Genomic DNA, 22,088 nt, shown 5'->3' on the forward strand with positions numbered 1-22,088 from the left:
AGGAAGATCTAGCAACTGAGGGAGGGGGAAGAGAGGAGGAAGGAAGTCAGGAGATGGAGTAAGAACTTATAAAAGGAGGAAGTACAGAACATTCCCCTTGGGAGAAAGTGGAAAAGGAGAGTCAGGGGAGGCTAATGAAGAAGAACGAATGATGGATGAAACTCAAGGACGAGAAAACATGTGATTTAGAGATTGTTGTAAATAAGGAAGTAGAAGTCAGCAAAACGTTGCTCTGTTTTTCCTAGGAGGGGAGGAGTTTGCAAAGGAAGCATTCAGACCAGTGTTGCAACAAAATGGGGAAAGAGAGAGAAATGATGAGCCAGTGTTTGAATGCAATTCTGGTAACCCTTTAATTCAAGAAAAGGAAGACAGTTGAGGATGGTGACTGAAACAGTGTTGAGATGGGATAGTTCGTGGAGATAGGCCGTTGGAGAAATACTTTGAAGATTGAAGCTAAGGAGCTCCTATTCGAGGAACTGAGACTAAAAGGTCAGCTGAGCTTGAAAATCAGGGAAGCAAAGAAAGGGATGGTGCTGTTAGAAGGATTGGGAGTGATTGAAGGGTACAAAATTGTTTGCGGGAGGTGCAAGTAACAACGGCAAAACAAAATAGCTGGAAAGAGTTTCTCCCAGAAACTGGAAGAAGATTTGTAGTAGAATTTAAGAGAAATTCTAAAGGCTTTTTCATATCTTTGACAGAATTTTTTGGCAAGGTTAGGTGATGAGTTACCGCTCACCTCGGAAGCCCCTTCGAGGGTGGCTTAGCCTCCTGAAACAGAAAATGATGGAAGAGAAGAAGAGGGGAGGTAGGAAGAAGATGGATTCAGAGAGAGAAATAAAGAGATATTTATTCACACCTTTTATTATATGATTATGGCCTTATATAGCTGGTCTACAGGTGTGTAATCATGGAGGGAATATCCTCTGGTTGCAGAGTAACCAACTCTGGAAGATATCATGGGGAGAATATCCTCTGGTTGCAGAGTAACCAACTCTGGAAGGTTCTGAGTGTAACTAGTTATGGGGCTCTGTCGCGTGTCCTTTCTGTCTCCTTGTGAACTGCTGATGGGTGGTGGTCTGCTCCACTCCCCTAGTTGGGTTTGGAGGGAGTGTTTGGGTCCCAACAATTCCTCCCTCCTTGGCATTGACCTTGACCTCAAGGTCTAGGTTTGGAAACCTCTCGTTCAGCCTTAGATAAGGTTCCCAAGTGGCATCCTCTGGAGGCAGCCCAGCCCATTCTACCTTGGCTTCTGGCACAACCTGTCCACCTCGCCGAACCCAACGGAAACCCACAATTCTGATAGGCTCCGTGTCAATGTCCCCTTCTTCAGTGAATTGGGGTAAATTGGATGAGACAGAAGTATGATTTCCCACAGCCTTCTTGAGAAGTGAGATGTGAAACACCGGATGAAGCTTTGAGGTTGCAAGGAGGTCCAACCTGTAAGCAACAAGGCCCATAATACCTGGGCGCTAGCTTGTGCCAAGCCCGTCTTACCACTGAGACCTGGCGGTAAGGTTGGAGCTTAAGGTAAACAAAATCACCCACCTGAAACTCTAATGGGCGGTGTGAGAGTCATAGCAGGTCTTCATTAGTTGTTGGGCTTTTGTCAAGTTGGTCTTAAGCAGTCTAAGGATCTCGTCTCTCACTAGTAGGGGGTCTCTACTTCTGCCACCTTGGATGACCCATATTCATAAGGTAATATAGGAGGGGGTTCTCTACCATATAGAGCCTTGAATGGTGTCATTCCTGCAGCCGACAGATAAGTTGAGTTGTACCAGTATTCTGCCCACAGAAGCCAGTGGGCCCACTGTCTAGGCTTCTCCCCTATGAAGCATCTAAGGTAGGTTTCCAAGCATCGATTAAGAACTTCAATCTGTCCATCAGTCTGCGGGTGGATGGGTGCAGTTGGGTCCGGAATGAACTCAGGAAGGCAGGGTCACGGTCTGAGACAATGGATCTTGGGGTTCAATGCAGTTTTGCAATGTCCCGTATGAAGATGTCAGCCACCATTGCTGTGGTGTAAGGGTGAGGCAATGCAGAGAAATGGTTGTACTTGGTGAGACGGTCAACCACTACCATGATAACCTCATTTCCTGCAGAACGGGGAAGACCCGTGATGAAGTCCATGGAGAGGTCTTCCCACACTTGCTTTGGAATCTTGAGGGGTTGCAGAAGGCCTGCGAGAGACTGTGAGGAGTATTTCTGTTGTTGGCAGGTTTGGCATTCGGATACATAGTGCAACACATCCTTGCGCATTCCTACCCAATGATAGTGGCTGCTCTACAACATAATCACACGTGGGAACTCACCACCATTCCTCCTGGTAAGCACACTGTTGGGTGTAAATGGGTCTATATAGTGAAGCATCTTCCTGACGGCAGTGTGGAACAATTGAAGGCACGGTTAGTGGCCAAGGGCTATTCTCAGTTATATGGTGTGGACTATATGGAGACATTCTCTCTTGTGGCTAAAATTGGTTCAGTTCGGGTGTTGATCTCATTAGCTGCTATGTATGATTGGCCTCTCGTACAACTTGACATCAAAAATGCCTTCCTACATGGTGATCTTGTTGAGAAGGTGTATATGGAGCAACCACCAGGGTTTGTTGCTCAGGGGGAGGCTGGTAAGGTGTGCAGGCTCAAAAAGGCAATCTATGGATTGAAACAATCTCCACGTGCATGGTTTGGCAGGTTCAGTGAAGTGGTGAAGGCCTTCGGAATGAAACAGTGTCAGGTTGATCATTCTGTGTTCAGCTATAACTCAAAGGATGGGAAAATCTTGCTAGTCGTGTATGTGGATGATATTGTCATAACTGGAAGTGACAGCAATGGAATTGATAGGTTGAAAAAATTCTTACAGGACAACTTCAATACAAAAGATCTAGGGAAGCTAAAGTATTTCCTCGGAATAGAGGTTGTGAGGTCAAAACAGGGGATCAACCTATGTCTGAGAAAATAAGTTCTTGATCTACTTGAAGAAACAGGGTTGTTAGGTGCTAAACCAGCAAAGACTCCTATGGAACTCAATGCCAAGTTAAGTGTGGATGCAGGTGAAGAATTTGATGATCCTTGAAGATACAGAAGGTTGGTGGGAAAGTTGAACTACCTAACCATTACCCGACCAGTTATATCATTTATTGTGAGTGTGGTGAGTCAGTTTATGAAACATCCCCGGGTTCCTCACTGGGAAGCTGTTCTGAGAATTGTTAGGTACCTAAAGGGTGCTCCAGGTCGTGGTTTGTTATACGAAAAGGGAGGAACTCTTGAGATAGTAGGGTACACAAATGTTGACTGGGCTGGCTCTATATCAGACATGAGGTCAACCACAGGGTATTGTACCTTCCTGGGTGGCAATCTCGTAACTTGGAAGAGCAAGAAGCAAACAGTGGTGGCAAGTAGTGCAGAAGTAGAGTACAGGGCTATGGCCCATACCACATGTGAACTAGTATGGCTGAAGAACTTACTACAGGAGATGGGATTCTCAATTGACAAACCCATGAAACTATACTGTGATAACCAAGCTGCTGTTCACATCTCATCTAATCCCGTCTTCCATGAAAGAACTAAACATATTGAGGTGGATTGTCACTTTGTGAGAGAGAAAGTGATAAGTGAGATAATAACTACATCTCATGTGAGCTCAGGAAATCAGTGGGTAGATCTCTTCACAAAGGGATTGTCTCGGGGAAGAATAGATTACATTTGTAACAAGCTGGGACTATATGATATATACTCTCCAGCTTGAGGGGGAGTGTTAGAATGCTCAAGCCAAGGGTATTTTGGTCATTCTGGTTTATCTTCTTGAAAGTGAAAGGTCTATTGTATTTGAGTTTAAGTTATGTGTCCCATCTTCTATGAGGGACAAAATTGTCTTTCTTGTAACTCTAAGTTTTATGAATAAAATTCAAGTGGGTCGGCTAGGAGAGTGATTTTTCATATTCTCTCTTCTAGTTTGGCCAAATACTCTTCTTCTCTCCTTCTTCTTTCTCTTTTCTTTCTTTCTTCTTCTCTACTTTGACCTAGAATCAACTAGGGTTTATTCACAGTTTGGAAAGGAAAGACTCTACCGGAATGGTCTATGATGTATCGCCTGAAGCCAGATAGCAGTGGAAGATTAACTCAACTGCGGAAGGTGGCAAGGTGTTGATCTCCTACGAAAAATTTTCTATGCAGTTCAGACCACAGGAAACAAGATTAGACTTGCTTTCCTATGTCGGTCTCACTCCCTTGGAAGAAGCTCACCTGGTCCCCAACAATACAAGTATTTTTGTTCATTCGGTTTTAGTTATTGATGCTCTTCTTGTGGTTGAAACAGATACTCCAGCATCACGAGAGAAATTATTAAGCGGGGAGGAAAGCAGAGAGATGAATATTGGTGAAGGTGAGAGGAGTGAGGGAGAGTTGGAGGTTAAGAAAAAGCAGGAGGAAGAGTTAGAAAGAATATGGGAGCAGGTCTATGCATTATTGGAGGAATATAAAGCAAAGGAGGAGGGCTAGAAGGCGGGGAACATGAAGCAAACTCTCAGAATAAGGAGTGTTATAGAAGCCCTAGGTTGGGGGGGAGGTGGCCTAGGTGGGTGAAGCCAGTGGGCCGGCTACAAAGATAGAGGGGAATGTGCAAAGGAAAAAGATAAGGACATTAGAAGTGGAGAGACTAATCTCAGATATAGAGGGTGATATTGAGTTTAGTGGAAGGGGAGAGAGAAGGAAGGGTTTTGTGTGAGATAGAACCGAGTTAGAAATGGACATCAGAAAGGAGTTTTATAATGAAAATCATTAGTCGGAATATGAGAGGATTAGGGAATGCAAGAAAAAGAAGGGCAATTGAAGACTTGCTGAGAAGAGAGAAACTTGACATAGTCATGTTACAGGAGGATGTTGGATAGAAGATGGGTCAGAAGTGTGTGGAAATCAAAAGGAGTTTGTTGGACTTCAGCTCCTTCTTGGGGATCCTCGGGAGGGATAGTTACCTTGTGTAGGGAGGATGTTGTAGAATCAATAGAAGAACTTACAGGGAGATTCTTTGTGTCTTTAAAACTCAAAAATGTGGAAGACGGATTCACTTGGGTGTTAACTAATGTCCACGGGCCAAATAGTTATAGAGAAAGGAAAGAAATGTGGAAGGAGTTGTATGGAATGCAAGGCTTGTGGGATGGTTTGTGGTGCCGGCGGGGGGGGGGGGGAGAATTTCAATATAATCAGGTTTTGTAATGAATCAAATAATCACCAAAGAATGATTACTACAAGCATGAAAAATTTCAATGACTTGATTAACACCTGTGGTCTAAAGGAATTACCCTTCCTACAAGCTAATTTTACATGGTCTAATTTCCAAGAAAACCCCTTGTGTTCCAAACTTGATAGGTTCCTTTTTAATGTAGAGTGGGAGGACCACTGAAGGATTTTGGTGGTTAGAACTCTTCCTAGAGTTACGTCTGATCACTGCCCTATCCTATTAGGTCAAGAAACTCTAGGCTTTGGACCACTACCCTTTAGATTTGAGAATGTGTGGCTGACTCATCCCGATTTTGAATGATTGGTGGGTGAATGGTGGAATGAAGACTTGAGAGGGGTACAATGGAAAGGTGTAAGGTTCCACAAAAAGTGGAAGAGATTGAGAGCCAAGATTAAAAGAGTGGAATCGGGAGCAGTTTGGAAGGATAGAGGATCAAAAGAATAACTTGTTGTCAGGATTGAGGATCTAGATTCCAAAGAATCTTGTTGTAAGGCCTATTTAATTGTTACTTTATAGTTGTTGTTAGTAGGTTGTCCTCTTAAGATACTGCCAGTTAGTTATTTTTCCTTCTTTTTTATTAGTTTGTCTCTAGGGTGTGCCGCCAGGGGCATACTTGTAATTTCCATTCTTTTTATTAAGTTAATATAAATAGTGAACTGGCGGCCGCCAGAGATGTTAGTTCTTTTCTCTCAATTGTATCTTCCTCTCCTTCTCTTTCTCTCTCTCTCTCTCTCCCGTCTTCCACTCTGCATGAATGATTACATGGTATTAGAGCAAGTTTTTGGGCTGTAAAAGAATTTCGGTCTCTCCTATTTTGAACTTGCTCCACATCTCTTTTCCTCCTTTAAATTCTTGGATGTGGAAGAGAGAGAAACCCTAGCAAACTACTGGCGGCACCTCCTTTAGGTTCTTCCTTGGTCGTAATATAAAGGAAACCCTAGTCGAAGAAGGGCAATGCAGATAGAGACTCCCTTTCCTCTCTGTTCGATACTGTGAAGTCAATTTTTGGTTGGCACCTTCGTACAGGTGCTGGACAGGGTATGTGTTCTTGCTTTTTGTGTTTTGGCCAATGCTATGAAGGCCTTATTCCTTGGTTCTATGCATTCTGTTAGAATTCAGGTCTGCCTTAGAGTTCTGCCTGTCTGAGATCAGTTATGTAGAAGAAGAAAGGTGAAAGAGAGAGAGAAAGAGAGATGAGAGAATTCTGGTTCGAATTGAAAGAGTCAGCATGACTTCTCCCAGTTGGCCAGGAAGTATTTATATTATTATTAAAACATAACTGAAAAAGACATATGTGTCCTTACTTAAGTTAAGAGCACTTGTTCAAACACAACACTACAGATCAGCAACATTAATCTAGGTATAAAGACAGAAATACCCCTACTCTAACACTCCCCCTCAAGTGGGAGTATATGATTGTTACATATGCAGTCCACTCTTCCTCGACTCAAGCCTTTTGTAAATAAGTCAGCCCACTGATTTCCTGTATTAACATGTGTAGTGTCTAGCTCTCCATTCAGCACCTTCTCCCTCACAAAGTGACAGTCAACCTCAATGTGCTTCGTTCTTTCATGAAACACTGGATTAGAGGAGATAAGAACTGCAGCCTGATTATCACAATAGAGCTTCATTGGAGTGTTACTGTTGTACCCTACTTCTTGTAGAAGGTTCCTTAGCCACACTAATTCACAAGCGGTGTGCACCATAGCCCTATATTCTGCTTCTGCACTGCTTCTTGCCACAACCGTCTGCTTCTTACTTTTCCATGTCACTAGGTTACCTCCCAGAAACGTGCAATAGCCTGTAGTAGACTGCCTATCAGATATAGAACCGGCCCAGTCTGCATCAAAATACCCTTCTATTTCAAGTTTTCCCCCACTCTTGTATATCAGACCGCGACCCGGAGCCCCTTTTAGATACTTCACAATTCTCATAACTACATTCCAATAAGGAATCAAAGGTTTTTGCATGAAATGGCTTACCACACTAACCGCAAATGAGCTGTCTAGTCTGGTAATGGTTAGATAGTTCAGTTTGCCCACAAGTCGTCGGTATCTACCAGGGTCTTCAAACACTTCACCCATATCACTGTTTAGCTTGGTATTTGTGTCCATGGGTGTTTCAGCTAGTTTGGCACCCAACAAGCCTATTTCTTCCAGCAAATCAAGCACATACTTCCTCTGGCACTGGTTAATACCATACTTGGATCTCACTACCTCTATCCCCAATAAGTATTTCAGCTTACCCAGATCCTTTGTCTGAAAATGATCCTGCAAATAAGTCTTCAGCCTGTCAATACCAATGTTATCATTCCCAGTAATAACAATATCATCTACATACACCACCAACAGTATTTTTCCTCCCGGAGAGTCATGACTAAATACAGAATGGTCAACTTTGCACTGTTTCATACCAAACTTCTTTACCACCTCACTGAACCTACCAAACCATGCTCGAGGAGACTGTTTAAGCCCATATATAGCTTTCCTTAGTCTGCACACCTTACCATCCTCCCTCTGAGCAACAAACCCTGGAGGTTGCTCCATGTAGACCTCCTCGAGTAAGTCACCATGCAAAAAGGCATTCTTGATACCAAGTTGATATAGTGGCCACTCATACATGGTTGAAAGAGAGATCACAACACGAACTGACCCTACCTTAGCAACTGGTGAGAAGGTCTTTGTGTAGTCAATACCATAGGTTTGGGAGTACCCTTTTGCAACTAATCGCGCTTTCAGGCGTTCAACACTACCACCAGGCAGATACTTAACCGTATATACCCATTTACAACCAACAGCTTGCTTCCTAGGAGGAAGAGCAGTGAGGTCCCAAGTATGATTATGATGAAGGGCTGAGAGTTCTTCTTCCATGGCACGGCACCACCCTGGAGAGGCAAGGGCTTCCTGGACATCTTTAGGGACAACAACTGATGATAATAGGGTAACAAATGGCGATGGGAAGCAAAAAGGTGAGTAAGAGAAACATAATTAGAAATGGGATGAAGGGTGCAAGTACGTTTACCTTTCCGCAAAGCAATGGGTAGATCAAGCTCAGATGCTAAGTGCGGGTCTGGTGCCGGATCCGTCGACGGAGATGTAGCCGAAGGAGTAGTAGCTGGTGCGCGTGGGCGATGTGTATACACATGACAGATAGGTGGGCGTTCAATAGGTGGTGGCACCGGAGGCAAGGATTTGGTCACGACTGGAACAAAGGAAGGAGGATCGACAACGAGAAGTGGAAGAGGAGGAGGTGATGAGGAAGAAGAAGCATCACCGGATCCCAAAAAGAACGGAGTAGACTCAAAGAAGCTGAAATCAGCACACACAAAGGACCGTCGAGAACCAGGATGGTAACACCTATACCCTTTCTAGGTCCAAGAATAGCCAAGGAAGATGCACTTGAGAGAATGGGCATCGAACTTGTCATTCCCGGGACCCAGATTATGGATGAAGCAGACACACCCAAAAACTCTCGGCGTAAGAGGGAACGGAGACAAAGTGGGAAACGAGACCTGAAACGGAGAATGACCTTCAAGGATGAACGTGGGCATCCGATTAATCAAAAAGCAAGAGGTAAGCACTGCATCACTCCAAAAAGGTTTGGGAACATGCATGTGATGCATGAGGGATCTTGCTGTTTCAAGGAGATGGCGATTCTTCTCTCAGCCACCCCGTTTTGTTGTGGGGTGTAGGTACACGAGGTCTGATGTATAATGCCGTGTTGGTCCAGGTATTCCTGAAATGATGAGGATAAATATTCGCGGCCATTATCAGAACTGAAAACTTTGATGTGGGTACCAAATTGGTTACGAATCTCAGCATAAAATTTCTGAAAAATGGTAAACAAATCACTTCTTTCTTTCATTAAATAGAGCCACGTCATCCTTGAAATTCATCCACAAAAATGACAAAATATCTATATCCATTATATGACATCACTTTATAAGGACCCCAAACATCTGAATGAACTAAAGAAAAATGACTCAACACACGGTTATCAACCCTAGAACTAAAGGGAACACGATGGTGTTTCCCAAACTGACACAACACACAATCCAAAACAGAAAGCTAACTCAAGGACGGAACCAAGGACTTCAAGACTTTTAGCGACGGATGACCAAATCGGCAGTGCCACTGGAGAGGAGAAAGAGATGACTGGAGAGCTATTGAAGTTCTACCACCACCACCGTCAAGATAATACAGCCCACCTGCTTCATGCCCTCCACCAATCTTCATCCCCATCTTGAGATCCTGAAAAACACACAGAAGGGTAAAAGGTAATGGAGCAGTTAAGTGATTTGATCAGCTTACTAATAGACATAAGGTTAAAAGGCAATTTAGGAACATACAGAACTGATGAGAGGGATACAGGATCTAGGTCAACATTACCAACACCACAAATTTAGGATGTGGAACCATTAGCAAGGGTGACAGATTGTGATGTTGAGCAATGAGATAAGGAGGAAAACACACCTGGAGTTCCAGTCATGTGATCATAGGCTCTAGAGTCAATGATCCAGGGATTGGGTGTAGATGCCAGACAAGCCACACCTGAGTGAGCGAAAGTCGCCGTGTTCTGCTGTGATTGGATAAACCTCTCATATTCATCACGAGGAACACTCACCATCTCCTTCATGGGACTATCTGTGGATGTAGGAGGCATCTAATCAGATGAATGATTCTCCTGTCTAAAGCTCGAACTTGAGTCACCGGTCGTGCCATGATTGGCCCAGGTTGAGGGAGGACCATGTAGATCATAACAATAGTTGATGGTATGTCCATCCATACCACAATGAGTGCACTTCCTCGGGCCTGAGCTACGTCCTCTACCACGGGCTCCCCCTTAATCTCTACCCCCAGTACGACCACCACCACGATTATGAGTAGACCCACCATTGCCACTTCGGCCATACGCAGAACCACTACCACCACCATGGCCAGACTGAGCTTCCCTAGCTCCACCTCTAACACCACGGCCTCTCGATACAGCAAAGGCAGATCTATCTGAGATATTAAAGTTCTCAGTAGATCCAATAGAAATTCTCCAGAGTCGAGCAAATACCTCTTCTAGGGAAGGAAGAGTTGATCCTCCTAATATCTGAGCCCGTACTGGTTCATATTCAGACTTTAGTCCCACCAAAAATCTAGTCACATCAAGTTGCTCTCTCTGTTGTTGTTGAATCTTGACATCAGGAGTGAGAGAATGACAGACATTCAACTCATTACGTATGTTCCTCATGTTGGCATAGTACTCCTCAAGACTCTAATTGCCCTGTTGCAGGTTAAAGTACTCTTGATAAAGCTAATAAACGTTGGTTGTATTGTCCTGCCCCGAATACAATTTCTTCGCATGGTCCCACACATCTTTGGCAGTATCAAGAAACATGAAGTTCACACTAATCTTGAGTTCCATACTGTTTCACAACCATGTGATGATCTGAGCATCCTCTTGCTCCTAGTCTTCATATTCGTGAGAGTCAGAGGAGGGTTTCTCCTCTCTGATGTGTTTTACTTTCTTCTTTGCCTTCAGAAAGATTTCAACGAATTTAGCCCAAGGCACACAATTCTCTCCATTTAATTTAATGGAGGTCATCTGAACATTCAGGTAGTTTGTAGGCACCATCACACTAGGTTTATAATCATTATTATCTCCCATTATGTTATCACCAATTCTGCACACTTGTTGAATTCTATTATCACTGAGATATGCACACTACACACCACTAGGTCACACCTGTCACACTGATTGCAGCACTTGTTGTTGCTGGAATGTGTGCTCTTTACACCACAAACCCTAGATCACACCTGTCACACTGATTTCAGCACTTGTTGTTACTGAAAAGTGTGCTCTTTACACCACAAACCCTACTCCTACAACTACCTGAAATTTCACCACTATATGATCATATCTCTTCCTTCAAAATGCATAAAGAAACCAGCATAAACCCTAGCACATTTCTGAAACCGTAGCATATGGTCTGAAACACACTTCCTATTTAATCCATAACAGATATCATGCACTGAAATCTCTTACCTTATCACTAAAGTAACACCCATGCGAGCAAGAAATCAGTCCACACACGACAGCCACTGCACACACAGTTCGGCCCTCTATTCTTCCTCTACTAGGAGAGGGCGATCTCAGAAATCACAGCAACCGACCACATACAACCTAACTGGAGGCTTAGAAACCTCCAAGGGAAGAGGGCGATCACTCCTTTTCAGCCCTTTCCCTTATCTCCAATCGAACACAGAAAAAAAAAAAAAAGAAAACCCTAGATAGGGTGCGCAGAGAATAGAAACCTAGGCAAGCAGAAATCTAGGCAGATTCAAGTTGCTCTGATACCATGTTAGAATTCGGGTCTGCCTTAGAGTTCTGCTTGTCTGAGATCAGTTACGTAGAAGAAGTAAGGTGAAAGAGAGGGAGAAAGAGAAAAGAGAGAATTCTGGTTCGAACTGAAAGAGTCAACATGACTTCTCCCAATCGGCCAGGAAGTATTTATATTATTATTAAAACATAACTGAAAAGACCTATGTGCCCTTACTTAAGTTAAGAGCACTTGTTCCAACACAACATTACAGATCAGCAACATTAATCTAGGTATAAAGACAGAAACACCCCTACTCTAACACATTCGTTTGGATGTTGGTTTGTTAGACTGTATGGGTTGTAGTCGGACTAATAGTAATGTCTGCCTTGGCTGTGTTGGATAGATTACCGGGCTGGTTTAATGACTGAGCCATCACAGAGTTGATTTCAGCAGTTTCTTGTTTTTTTTTCCATATCCCAGAAGTAAGTTTCTTGAGGGGTGGTATTATGTTTGTGGTTGTTGTGTAGTTGTGTGGGATTTGGACTGTTTTCAGTAGTACTCTATGGCAAATTATGAATCAACTTCATCGGGGTTACACTGAACCGCAGCACAGCTGGTATGGGAGGTGAAAACATGACGTTTCCCATGCCCATTACCCCCTTAAATGGTCTAAACTACCTAGAGTAGGCTAAAAGTGTAAATCTTTATGTAACGGCAAGAGGAAAAGCTGGTTACATAAATGGAAGGGTGAAAGAACCCAAGAGTAAGACAGCTGAACATGATAGGTGGGACCAAGAAAACAGTATGGTGATGTCTTGGCTCCTTGCAGCCATGGAACCTGATGTTAAGAAGAACTTTATGTGGGAAGACACCGTTAGTGAGATCTGGGAATAGGCCAAAACTACCTCTTCTGAGCAAAAGGCATTATGCCAAAGTTTACCAATTACAAGCTGAATCCTCAACCTGTAAATAGGGAAATCGTAGCTTGTCTTCCTATTATTCTGCCCCTTACTTCCATATGGAAAGAATTGGATCATTATCAGGCTATAGAGTGGAAACATGATGACAATGCTAAGGCCTACAAGAAGCTGCTTTCTCAGCAGAGTGTGTTTGCCTTCTTGTTGGGACTGAATCCTACCTATGAACCTTTGAGAGTTCAGATCCTAGGAAGCAAAGAGTTATCGTCCATTCACGAGGTATACTCCCTTGTTCAATCAAAAGAAAGTAGGCGGAGTGTGATGGTTATAGCTGAGAGGGAGCAACAAGTTGCTTTGGCTGCGATGAATAATAACACGGGAAAGAAAAGTGACACCAAGAAGACTGATGATAAAGACGAGTTGTTTTGTACCCACTGTCGGCGTTCACAGCATACACGTGACACATGTTGGGACATTCATGGGAAACCCAAGTGGGCAGTAAAGAACCAAGAACAGGGTAAAGGTCAAGGTCATAAGAAGATTAACACAGCACAAAATGCAGCACATGTGGCAACCCAAGATACTTAGGTTGCCGGTACTACCTGGGACCACCTTAATAATTCTGACCCCAAGGAAGATATAATGAACTCCTTCAGAGAACACCTGGAGTCTTATGGTAGGGCTTTGCGACAAATGGATAACTCAGTCACTGGTACTCCCTCTACTTCATTTGCATCTACGTTAGGTAATATGGCTTCTACATTCCATGTCACTCCCACGGGTTCCCAATGGATCATTGACTCAGGGGCCTCCAACCACATGACCGGTAAGCTGAACTTGTTTCAAACTTATAGCCTTTTGTCAAGAAGGGATAAAGTGAGACTTGCAAATGGCTCATTTTTCTCCATTGCAGGCCAAGGATCAATATCTCTTCCCATTGGCCTTAACCTGAATTGTGTATTGCATGTCCCTCAACTTCCTATAAATTTGCTTTCAATTAGTAGTATCTCGAGCTCTTTAAACTGTAGCGTAACCTTTTTTCCTGGATCATATGTTTTTCAAGACCTAACTTCTGGGAGGACGATTGGTAGAGGGAGCCTAGTGGATGGTCTCTACATTATCGACAGCAAAGCTGGTCTCTCGGTGTCATCCTCAGAGTCACATAGTCAGTCAAATAAGAGTCAATTTTTTTTGTGGCATAGTCGGTTAGGTCATGTTTCTTTTGAAATAGTAAAGTCTTCGTTTCCAGTTTTATTTAAGTCATGTTCAGTGTCAGAGTTCCAGTGTCAAACGTGTTAATTGAACAATATAGACTTTTCACTCAAATAATAAAAGATCAAGTGTTCCTTTCCATGTTGTGTATTATGATGTTTGGGGGCCTACTAATGTAATCTCTGAGGGCGGATATAAGTACTTTATCACATTGATCGATGACTACTCTCGCTATACATGGGTATTCCCTATGCGTAGTAGAGACAAAGTTCCAAAGATTATGAAAGACTTCCAGAGGATGGTATTTACGCAGTTCCATGTTGAAATACAGATCTTCCAATCCGACAATGCAAAAGAATACTTCCATGGTGAGCTTAATGAGTTCTTTATCTCCCATGGATCTATTCATAGTAGCTCATGCGCCAGAACACCACAACAAAATGGTGTTGCAGAAAGAAAAAACAAACACCTCCTTGAGGTAGCTCGCGGGATGATGCTACACATGAATGTTCCAAAAAGGTATTGGATGGATGCTATACTTGCAGCTGCTTATGTCATCAATCGCATGCCCTCCAAAGTGCTGAACTACATGGCCCCTCATCAGTTGTTGTTCCCTCAGTCCCCTTTATTCTCCATTCCCATGAGAGTTTTTGGTTGTCGTGCCTTTGTCCATGATTTGTCTCCGTCTCGAGGTAAGTTAGACCCTCGGTCCATTCCTTGTATCTTTCTGGGGTATCCCTCCTCTCAAAAAGGATATCGGTGCTTTGATCCCGTTAGTCATAAGTTTTTTATGTCTATGGATGTGTCCTTTGAGTCTGAGTCATTCTTCCCTGCTTCTCCTCAGGGGGAGAGTAGTAGTGTGGAAGAGGAGAAGCAGGTTCAGGTCAGCAAAGTCTCTCTTCCTTCTATTCCGGACCTTCCTCCCTTTCATGTCTTCCAACGTACACGTCGTAGAAATCAGCAATGTGATAGAGATGTGGAGCAACCAAACATTGAGCAACCGACACAGTTAGACACCTAGGAGGTAAGTCCAATCCCTGTTGCACCTGTTGATACCCCCCTACTCCTACTGTGGATGACCTTGACATTCCTATTGCTCAACGAAAGGGAGTTAGGTCATGCACTACCAGACACCCCATTACCCATTTTGTCTCCTATGATCACCTTTCCCCCTCATACCGAGCCTTTCTATCTGCAGTTGATTGCATCCCTGTTCCCATAAACGTTGCAAAAGCCTTAAAATGCCCTGAATTGACAGATGCTATGGAGGAGATTAATGCTCTTCACAAAAATCAAACTTGGGAATTGGTGGATCTTCTAAAGGGGAAAGTCCCCGTGGGGTGTAAGTGGGTGTTTACTGTTAAACACAAGGCAAACGGAACAATTGAAAGGTACAAAGCAAGATTACTAGCCAAAGGGTACACTCAAGTGTACGGGGTTGACTATGGTGAGACTTTTGCTACAGTAGCTAAGATGAACTCAATTAGGGTTCTCCTGTCATTAGCTGCTAATCTTGATTGGGAATTGCATCAACTGGACAAAAAGAATGTTTTTCTGAATGGCGACTTAGAGGAGGAAGTATACATGGTTCAACCCCCTGGATTCTGTGCCAAGGGAAGTGAAAATAAGGTGTGCAAACTGCGAAAGTCTCTTTATGGCTTCAAACAATCTCCCAGAGCTTGGTTCAGTAAGTTTCACATGGCAGTTCAGCAGATGGGCTTCAAACAATGTCAGTCTGATCATACACTCTTTGTGAAGAGATGTCAGGAACAGGTTGCTGTATTGATAGTGTATGTGGATGATATCATCATTACAGGAAGTTGGAGTTCAGAAATACAAAAATTGAAACAATTCCTTGCCTCTAAATTTGAAGTGAAAGATCTAGGTCCCTTGAAGTATTTCCTTGGAATTGAAGTCGCCCGCTCAGAAAAGGGTATCTTTATCTCTCAAAGGAAGTACACCCTAGATCTATTACAGGACATGGGCAAATTAGGTGCAAGACCAGCAGATACTCCCATGGATGTTGACCACAAGTTGGGTGACTGTGATGGTGATCCTCTGAATGATGTGAAACAGTTCCAAAAGTTGGTGGGAAAGCTGATTTATATGTCCATGACCCATCCAGACATTGCCTATTCAGTTGGGGTTCTAAAACAATTCATGCACTCTCATAAGAAACCACACATGGAGGCAACAGAGAGAGTTCTTAGATACTTGAAAAAATATCCTGGAGTAGGTCTACTATTCAGTAAACATAATCACCTAAAAGTGGAAGTCTTTATAGATGTTGATTAGGCAGGTGTTGTGGATGACAGAAAGTCCACAAGTGGGTATTGCACAATTGTGGGAGGAAACCTAGTGACTAGAAAAGCAAGAAACAAAGTGTGGTAGCAAGATCAAGTGCTGAAGCTGAATATAGAGCTATGGCACATGGGGTGGCTGAAGTCCTTTGACTAAAGAATCTTCTAGGGGAGCTTGGAGTTGTAGTTCATAATCCTATGTCTCTTTATTGTGACAACAAGGCAGCCATAAACATCGCCAGCAACCCTGTCTTACATGAGAGGACCAAGCACATTGAGGTGAACAAACACTTTATAAGGGAAAAATTGGAAAAATAGAAATTTGCATCCCTTTTTTTTTATCAACAACACTTTCATTAATTCATCAGTAGAAAATTTACAAGTGGAAGACAAACACGCTTATCTTCCAAAAGTCACAAAGAACTTCAAGAAATGAAAAAAGAAAATACAAAGATACAAATACACTAATGTTACAGCTTAGCCCAAAACAAAGCATCCCTTCCTGCCCCTTGTTTTGCTAAACTGTCAGCTAGGGAATTAGCTGAAATTTTAATCCAACACGTCTTAACTTCCATCTCCCGCACCAGCCATTTGAATTTCCTCTTCTCATTATTATACTTCCATAAATCATTTTGATCTTTAGTTAGCCACCCTATCACCACCTTTGAATCCCCTTCAATTATAAGTTTCTTGATGTTCAATTCCTTGGCTTTTCGGACTCCTTCCATAACTGCACATATCTCAGCTCTAAGGGAGTCACCCACTCCAATTGGGCCTGAAAACAAAGCAGAGATGACCCCATTTTCATCTCTAAAAACACCCCCAATCCCCGACCTCCCGAGTATACCCTACTGCATCCATCAAAGTTTAATTTCAAGAATCCATTAGATGGGGGGGTCCAAGCCACACTCGTTACTGACTTGGTCAGCATGCAAAGATTTCAGCCACTGTACCGCCCTAAAATGTATGATAGCCCTCAGATCTGTTGTTCCTCTCTGAGTTTCTGAGAATATCCCAGAGTTTCTTTCTTCCCACAGTGTCCAACATACTGCAGCCCTTAGTCCTCTCCACATTGTCCTTCCCCTTTTTAACCGCCACCTGAAAAAGTAAGGTGAGAAAAGGCCCTGCTTGTCTGATGGGGGATTCTAGCTGCATCCAAATAAGGAGAAAGCCCAATCCCATAATGAACTCACGAAGTGGCAAGACATCATTAGGTGAAAACCAGTCTCCCCATCTACTTTACACAGAACGCACCACTGAGGTGACAAGCAAGTATTGGGTCTCTTCTTTTGGAGTAGATCACCAGTGTTAATTCTTTCCAGATAGAGAATCTTTTATGGGATTTAGAGAATCTTTGGAATGATACATATTTGGCTAAAGGGTACAATGGGCGTTTGGTACATTCTCTGGTTCCTTTTCTCAGTGCAATAGGTAGGTCATACTCATACTCAGACTGTGAAGGTGTAGGTTCAAGATCTAAGCATCCCTCAGCTCTAGGATTAGGAGTTGAAACTTAGACTTGCACAGGTTGAGGATCTGGATTTTTCCTCCTAGAGTAAACTTGCATATATCTCACATTATCATGCACATCATTCGTGGGGTTAATAGTGTCCGAATTTGGTTCAATGGTCGGGTTGTTTGACTCTTGTTGAAACTTGGGAATGTGGGGCTCAGAGGAATGTGACTCAAAGGGATGTGATTCTTGACGATTGAATGTCTGTGAGGAGGGTAATACATCTAGGGAGAGTAGATCCGAGGCCTTATCTTCCATTAATGAGGGCTCCCCCTGAAGATAAGGTTGAGTTAAAAAAGATTTTCCTTCCTCAAATGTGACATCGATGGAGGTGAAGAATTTTTTGGTGGCTGGATGATAACATTTATAACCTTTCTGAGTTGGGGAATATCCCAAGAAGACACACTTGATTGCTCGTGGGTCTAATTGTCCCTTATTATAGACATGAACAAAGGCAGTGCAACCAAAAATTCTTGGTGTGAGATTATTTGAGGCTCAAATATCAGGGTAAAATTAAGAAAGGACTTGTATTGGGCTTCGGTTGTCAAGAACTTTAGATGGTAGTCTATTTATGGTGTAGGCAGCAGTAAGGACAGCTTCCCCCAAATATTATTTTGGCACCTGATTTTGAAAGAGAAAGGCTCGGGTGGTTTGCAAAAGATAGCCATTTTTTCTCTCAGATACCCCATTCTGTTGGGGAGTGTTAACACAAGAGGATTCATGCACAATGCCTTCTTTCTGAAAAAATGGGGACAAATTCTGATTAAAATAATTTGTAGCATTATCAGATCGAAACCTTTTAATTCTCACACCAAACTGAGTTTTGACCATGTTATGAAAGTTGGGAAGAATCGTACCCACATCAGATTTAGACTTAAGAAGAAAAATCCATGTGACCCTAGTGCAATCATCAATAAAGGTGACGAACCATCTGGAACCAGTAATGTTGGGAATTTGAGAAGGGCCCCATATATCCGAATGAATCAAATAAAAATGAGTCGAAGATCTTTTATTGCTGATTGGAAAAGAAACCCTTTTGTGCTTAGCAAGTTCACAAACATCACAATGAAAGGTTTCAACATCAATTCCTTTAAACAAGGAAGGAAGCATTGTTTTTAAAAAGGATGACCAAAACGGAAATGATGACGCCAAATTAAATCTTTATTGAAGGTAGATAAGAATGACTCATGAGTGACATGCATAACAGTGTGAGTGATTTGTTGGTAGCTTCAAGGTAGTAGAGTCCATCTCTTTCCTTAGCAAGTCCAATCTTCTTCCCCGAAACCTGGTCCTGAAATACATAGTAAGAAGGGAAGAACACAACATTGCAGTTCACATCCTGGGTGAGTTAATGTATAGAGATAAGGCTAATGGATAACTTAGGAACATGAAGCACATTTTTAAGTAATAGGGATGGAGTAATTTGAATATTCCCAATCCCTGCCACTGTGGTGAAAGAACCATTAGCAACAGAAATTCTTCTATTACTAGGACAAGGTGTATAGGTGAAAAAATGTAGTGAAGAGGGTCTCATGTGGTCAGTAGCTCCAGAATCAAGAATCCATGGAAAAACACTAGCCGAGGCATGTAATCCTAGAGATAAACACTCACCTGAGAGAGCAAGAGAGGTAGAACCACTTCCTGGTTTCAAGGATTTCAGGAAGCACCTTAGCCTTTCAATTTCTTCATCATTAAATGGTCCCTGACTTGAGTGTTCTTGCTGCGGGGTTGTGGAGACATTATGGGCCTGTTGAACTCCTTTTGAAACTCCTCGATTTCCCCATTCCTTGCTGGATGTGGGAGGTTTCCCATGAATTTTCCAGCACCGATCTTTCGTGTGTCTGGGCTTCTTGCAATAGGTGCACCAGAGGTTATCGTTAGAGTCACGAGTGGTTGTGTCACAAGCCAAGTTGTGATTGTTCTCACCCTTTGAACCACTGTAACTTCCTCCCCTTGCCACCATGGTTGAGCCTTCGGGATCTTTAGGCTCAAGCATGATTCCACGGCGGCTTTCCTCAGCTCTGACAAGGGTTATGACTTCATTCAATGGAGGCACTTCTTCTTTGCCAAGAATTTGTATTCGGACCTGATCAAATTAAGCATTCAGTCTAACCAAAAAATCATACACCCTATCTCTTTCAATAAAATTCTTCAATATCACAGCATCATCTACGCACTTTGTCTCAAGAACCCGATAATGATCAAGCTCATGCCATAAATTTTGCAGCAAATTTGCATACTCTGTAACACTCCTGCTCCCTTGTTTGGCCACCACAGTCTTCACTTTGACCTCAAAGACACGAGCAGCGTCATGGGCTTTGGAATAGGTTTGTCAGACAGGAAAGGAGAATAAAGGAACACTTCTAGTTACAGATCAACACTGAAGGCCAGAAGAGAAAAACACAAAAAACTGGCAATGAAGGCCGAAAAAAACTCAAGGTTGACAAACCTAGAGCTCTTATACCATGTTTTGGAATGGTAGAATACTGATATGTTTCATTCTATTGCCAATGGGCATATTTATACAGTAAGTTGCTACAATAAATAGAAAGAAAGAAAAATAGAAAGAAAAGAAAATAGAAAGAAGAAAAAATAGAAAGAAGAGAAAATAGAAAGTACAAAAATAGAAAGAAAAAAATAGAAAGAAAAAACTTTCTAAATTAGTCCTTCCACAATCCTAGGAATATATACAATTCTATTTTCAGATCTGAACCAGTAACCCCACGTTTTCCAACATTAGGTCATGTTGATCCTTGTTTTCTTGCGAAGTTTCAATGACAAATCTCTAACCTTAAACAACTTTGTTCAATTTTCTTTCTTTACTTTTCAGCCCCGTGAGGAATTCTACTTTAGCTAAGAATCCAATCAAGAACCCATCTAGACCTAATCAAATCTTCAGCACCCAAAGAGCCCTAAAATCGATTCTAAATCATTCCCTAGCCCATAGCTTTCCTCCTAGACCTAAACCCTATATAGAAATCTTAGCAAGTAGCGTTGAATCCTCAATTTTCTCACCCTAGATTATAACTGCCCCACATCACTATCTGATTTATGTTCTCATCTTTCTAGATCAGGATTCCCTCTCTCATCTGAACCCTATACCCCCCCCATTTAATCCTGTATCACTAGTTTCATATTTATTCATCCATTTATATGGTGATGGACTAGCATACTGTAAACGTTAAGACAATATTCTAACTAAAGAGATCTCCCAAGCCAAAAATATTCCATTCGGATCTACTAGAATTATCATGATATCTTTCACTTTATGACTGATCAAATCAATCTATTTGATTCATTGGTTTTTAATACAGAGATCTCCTGGGAGGAACCCATTCAAAAGTTGTTCTATGCTACACAGTCAACAAGTATAGTAAAACTATCTTGTCATTCATGTTAGTGGCAACTTTAATTTCCTCAAAATAGAAAAGGAAGAAGAAGAACCTGTGGTTCAGTAAACTTGATACCAGGTCTTGCTGCAAGCCCAGCAAGATCATGCTCCATATACTCAAATACAAGGTACAAGCTGCAGGACATTCGTGAAGTAACTAGACCCTCAAGCTTCATAACATTTGGGTGATCAAGCCTACGCAGAATGTAGATTTCTCTTGCCATGAAACGGACACTTTCAGGATCCATATTAACAAACCGTACTTTCTTCATTGCAACAATTTTTCCAGTTTCAAGATCACGAGCTTTGTATACATGGCTGTAGGTTCCTTGTCCAATCTGCACCAACAGCCAAAGCAAGACACACATGAAGAATTGATAGAACAAAACTCTAATAATTATTTAGGGTAACCATAAACATGAATATCATATCTAAAAAATCTCACATCAGGTTGATTGTGGCAGAAGTGTAAGTATGGAAGTCGAGCTTTGAAGTCCTTAGAATAGTCATTTCACCAAAAATAGGCAGAAAATTGTTTATGAAGTGCTTTAAAAGTGCAGGGGCTTTTTATGCCCGGCACAAGGCACAAGGTGAAGCATGCACCCCTTTGAAGCAAAACACGAAATTTTTTAAATCTTTAAAAAAAATAATGCATAAAATACAAAAAAATTGCTAAAATATTCAAAAATTGAAAACACATTAAAAATACATAATTAAGTTTTAAACTAAATGTTTTAAAAAGACTATTTGCTCAGATAAAAATATAAACATAACATATAAACATATTCAAACACTAAACAATTCAAGCAAGTTAAACTTTCATTCTCTTTATTTCTTTCTCAATTGCATTACTTTAATTCTATGAGTGGCTTTATAACAATCCCCTTGAAGCAAGCCCAAATAAGTCCATGCTAGGGTCTTAAATTCTCAATTGATACTTAAAAAGTTGTTTTATAATTTAGTCTTGGTTCATATCTTTCAAAAAAAAAAGTCTTGTATTAGGAAAAATGAGTGAACAATATTAGAAAAAAGGGAGTTCTCCATGCTTAAAAGGTACAAAAAGCGAAAAGTTTAAGAAAGGTGCATGCTTGAGCAGAGGCACCAAGCGCACACCTTTTTAAAGGATTGCGCCTAGGCCTAGGCAAGGCACACGCGTTGAAATGTGCCTCCCCTGTGCACCTAGATCCTAAATGCACCTGAGGCACACCAT

General features: G+C 42.0%; 1 protein-coding gene across 1 annotated transcript in view; it reads right to left on the bottom strand.

Moving 5' to 3' along the window:
• Window positions 1–22,088, bottom strand: part of LOC148852925 (putative serine/threonine-protein kinase At1g54610) — a 117,297-nt gene that overhangs the window by 84,080 nt on the left and 11,129 nt on the right. The window contains exon 2 of the mRNA XM_088942389.1: window positions 20,932–21,216. Within this exon, the coding sequence (XP_088798515.1) occupies window positions 20,932–21,216 (285 nt within the window). The remainder of the gene's footprint in view (window positions 1–20,931; window positions 21,217–22,088) is intronic.

This window comes from Nelumbo lutea, chromosome 5 (genome assembly GCF_056320005.1).
Source record: "Nelumbo lutea isolate HS-2025 chromosome 5, American lotus-T2T, whole genome shotgun sequence".
In the NCBI taxonomy this organism is placed as follows: Eukaryota; Viridiplantae; Streptophyta; class Magnoliopsida; order Proteales; family Nelumbonaceae; genus Nelumbo; species Nelumbo lutea.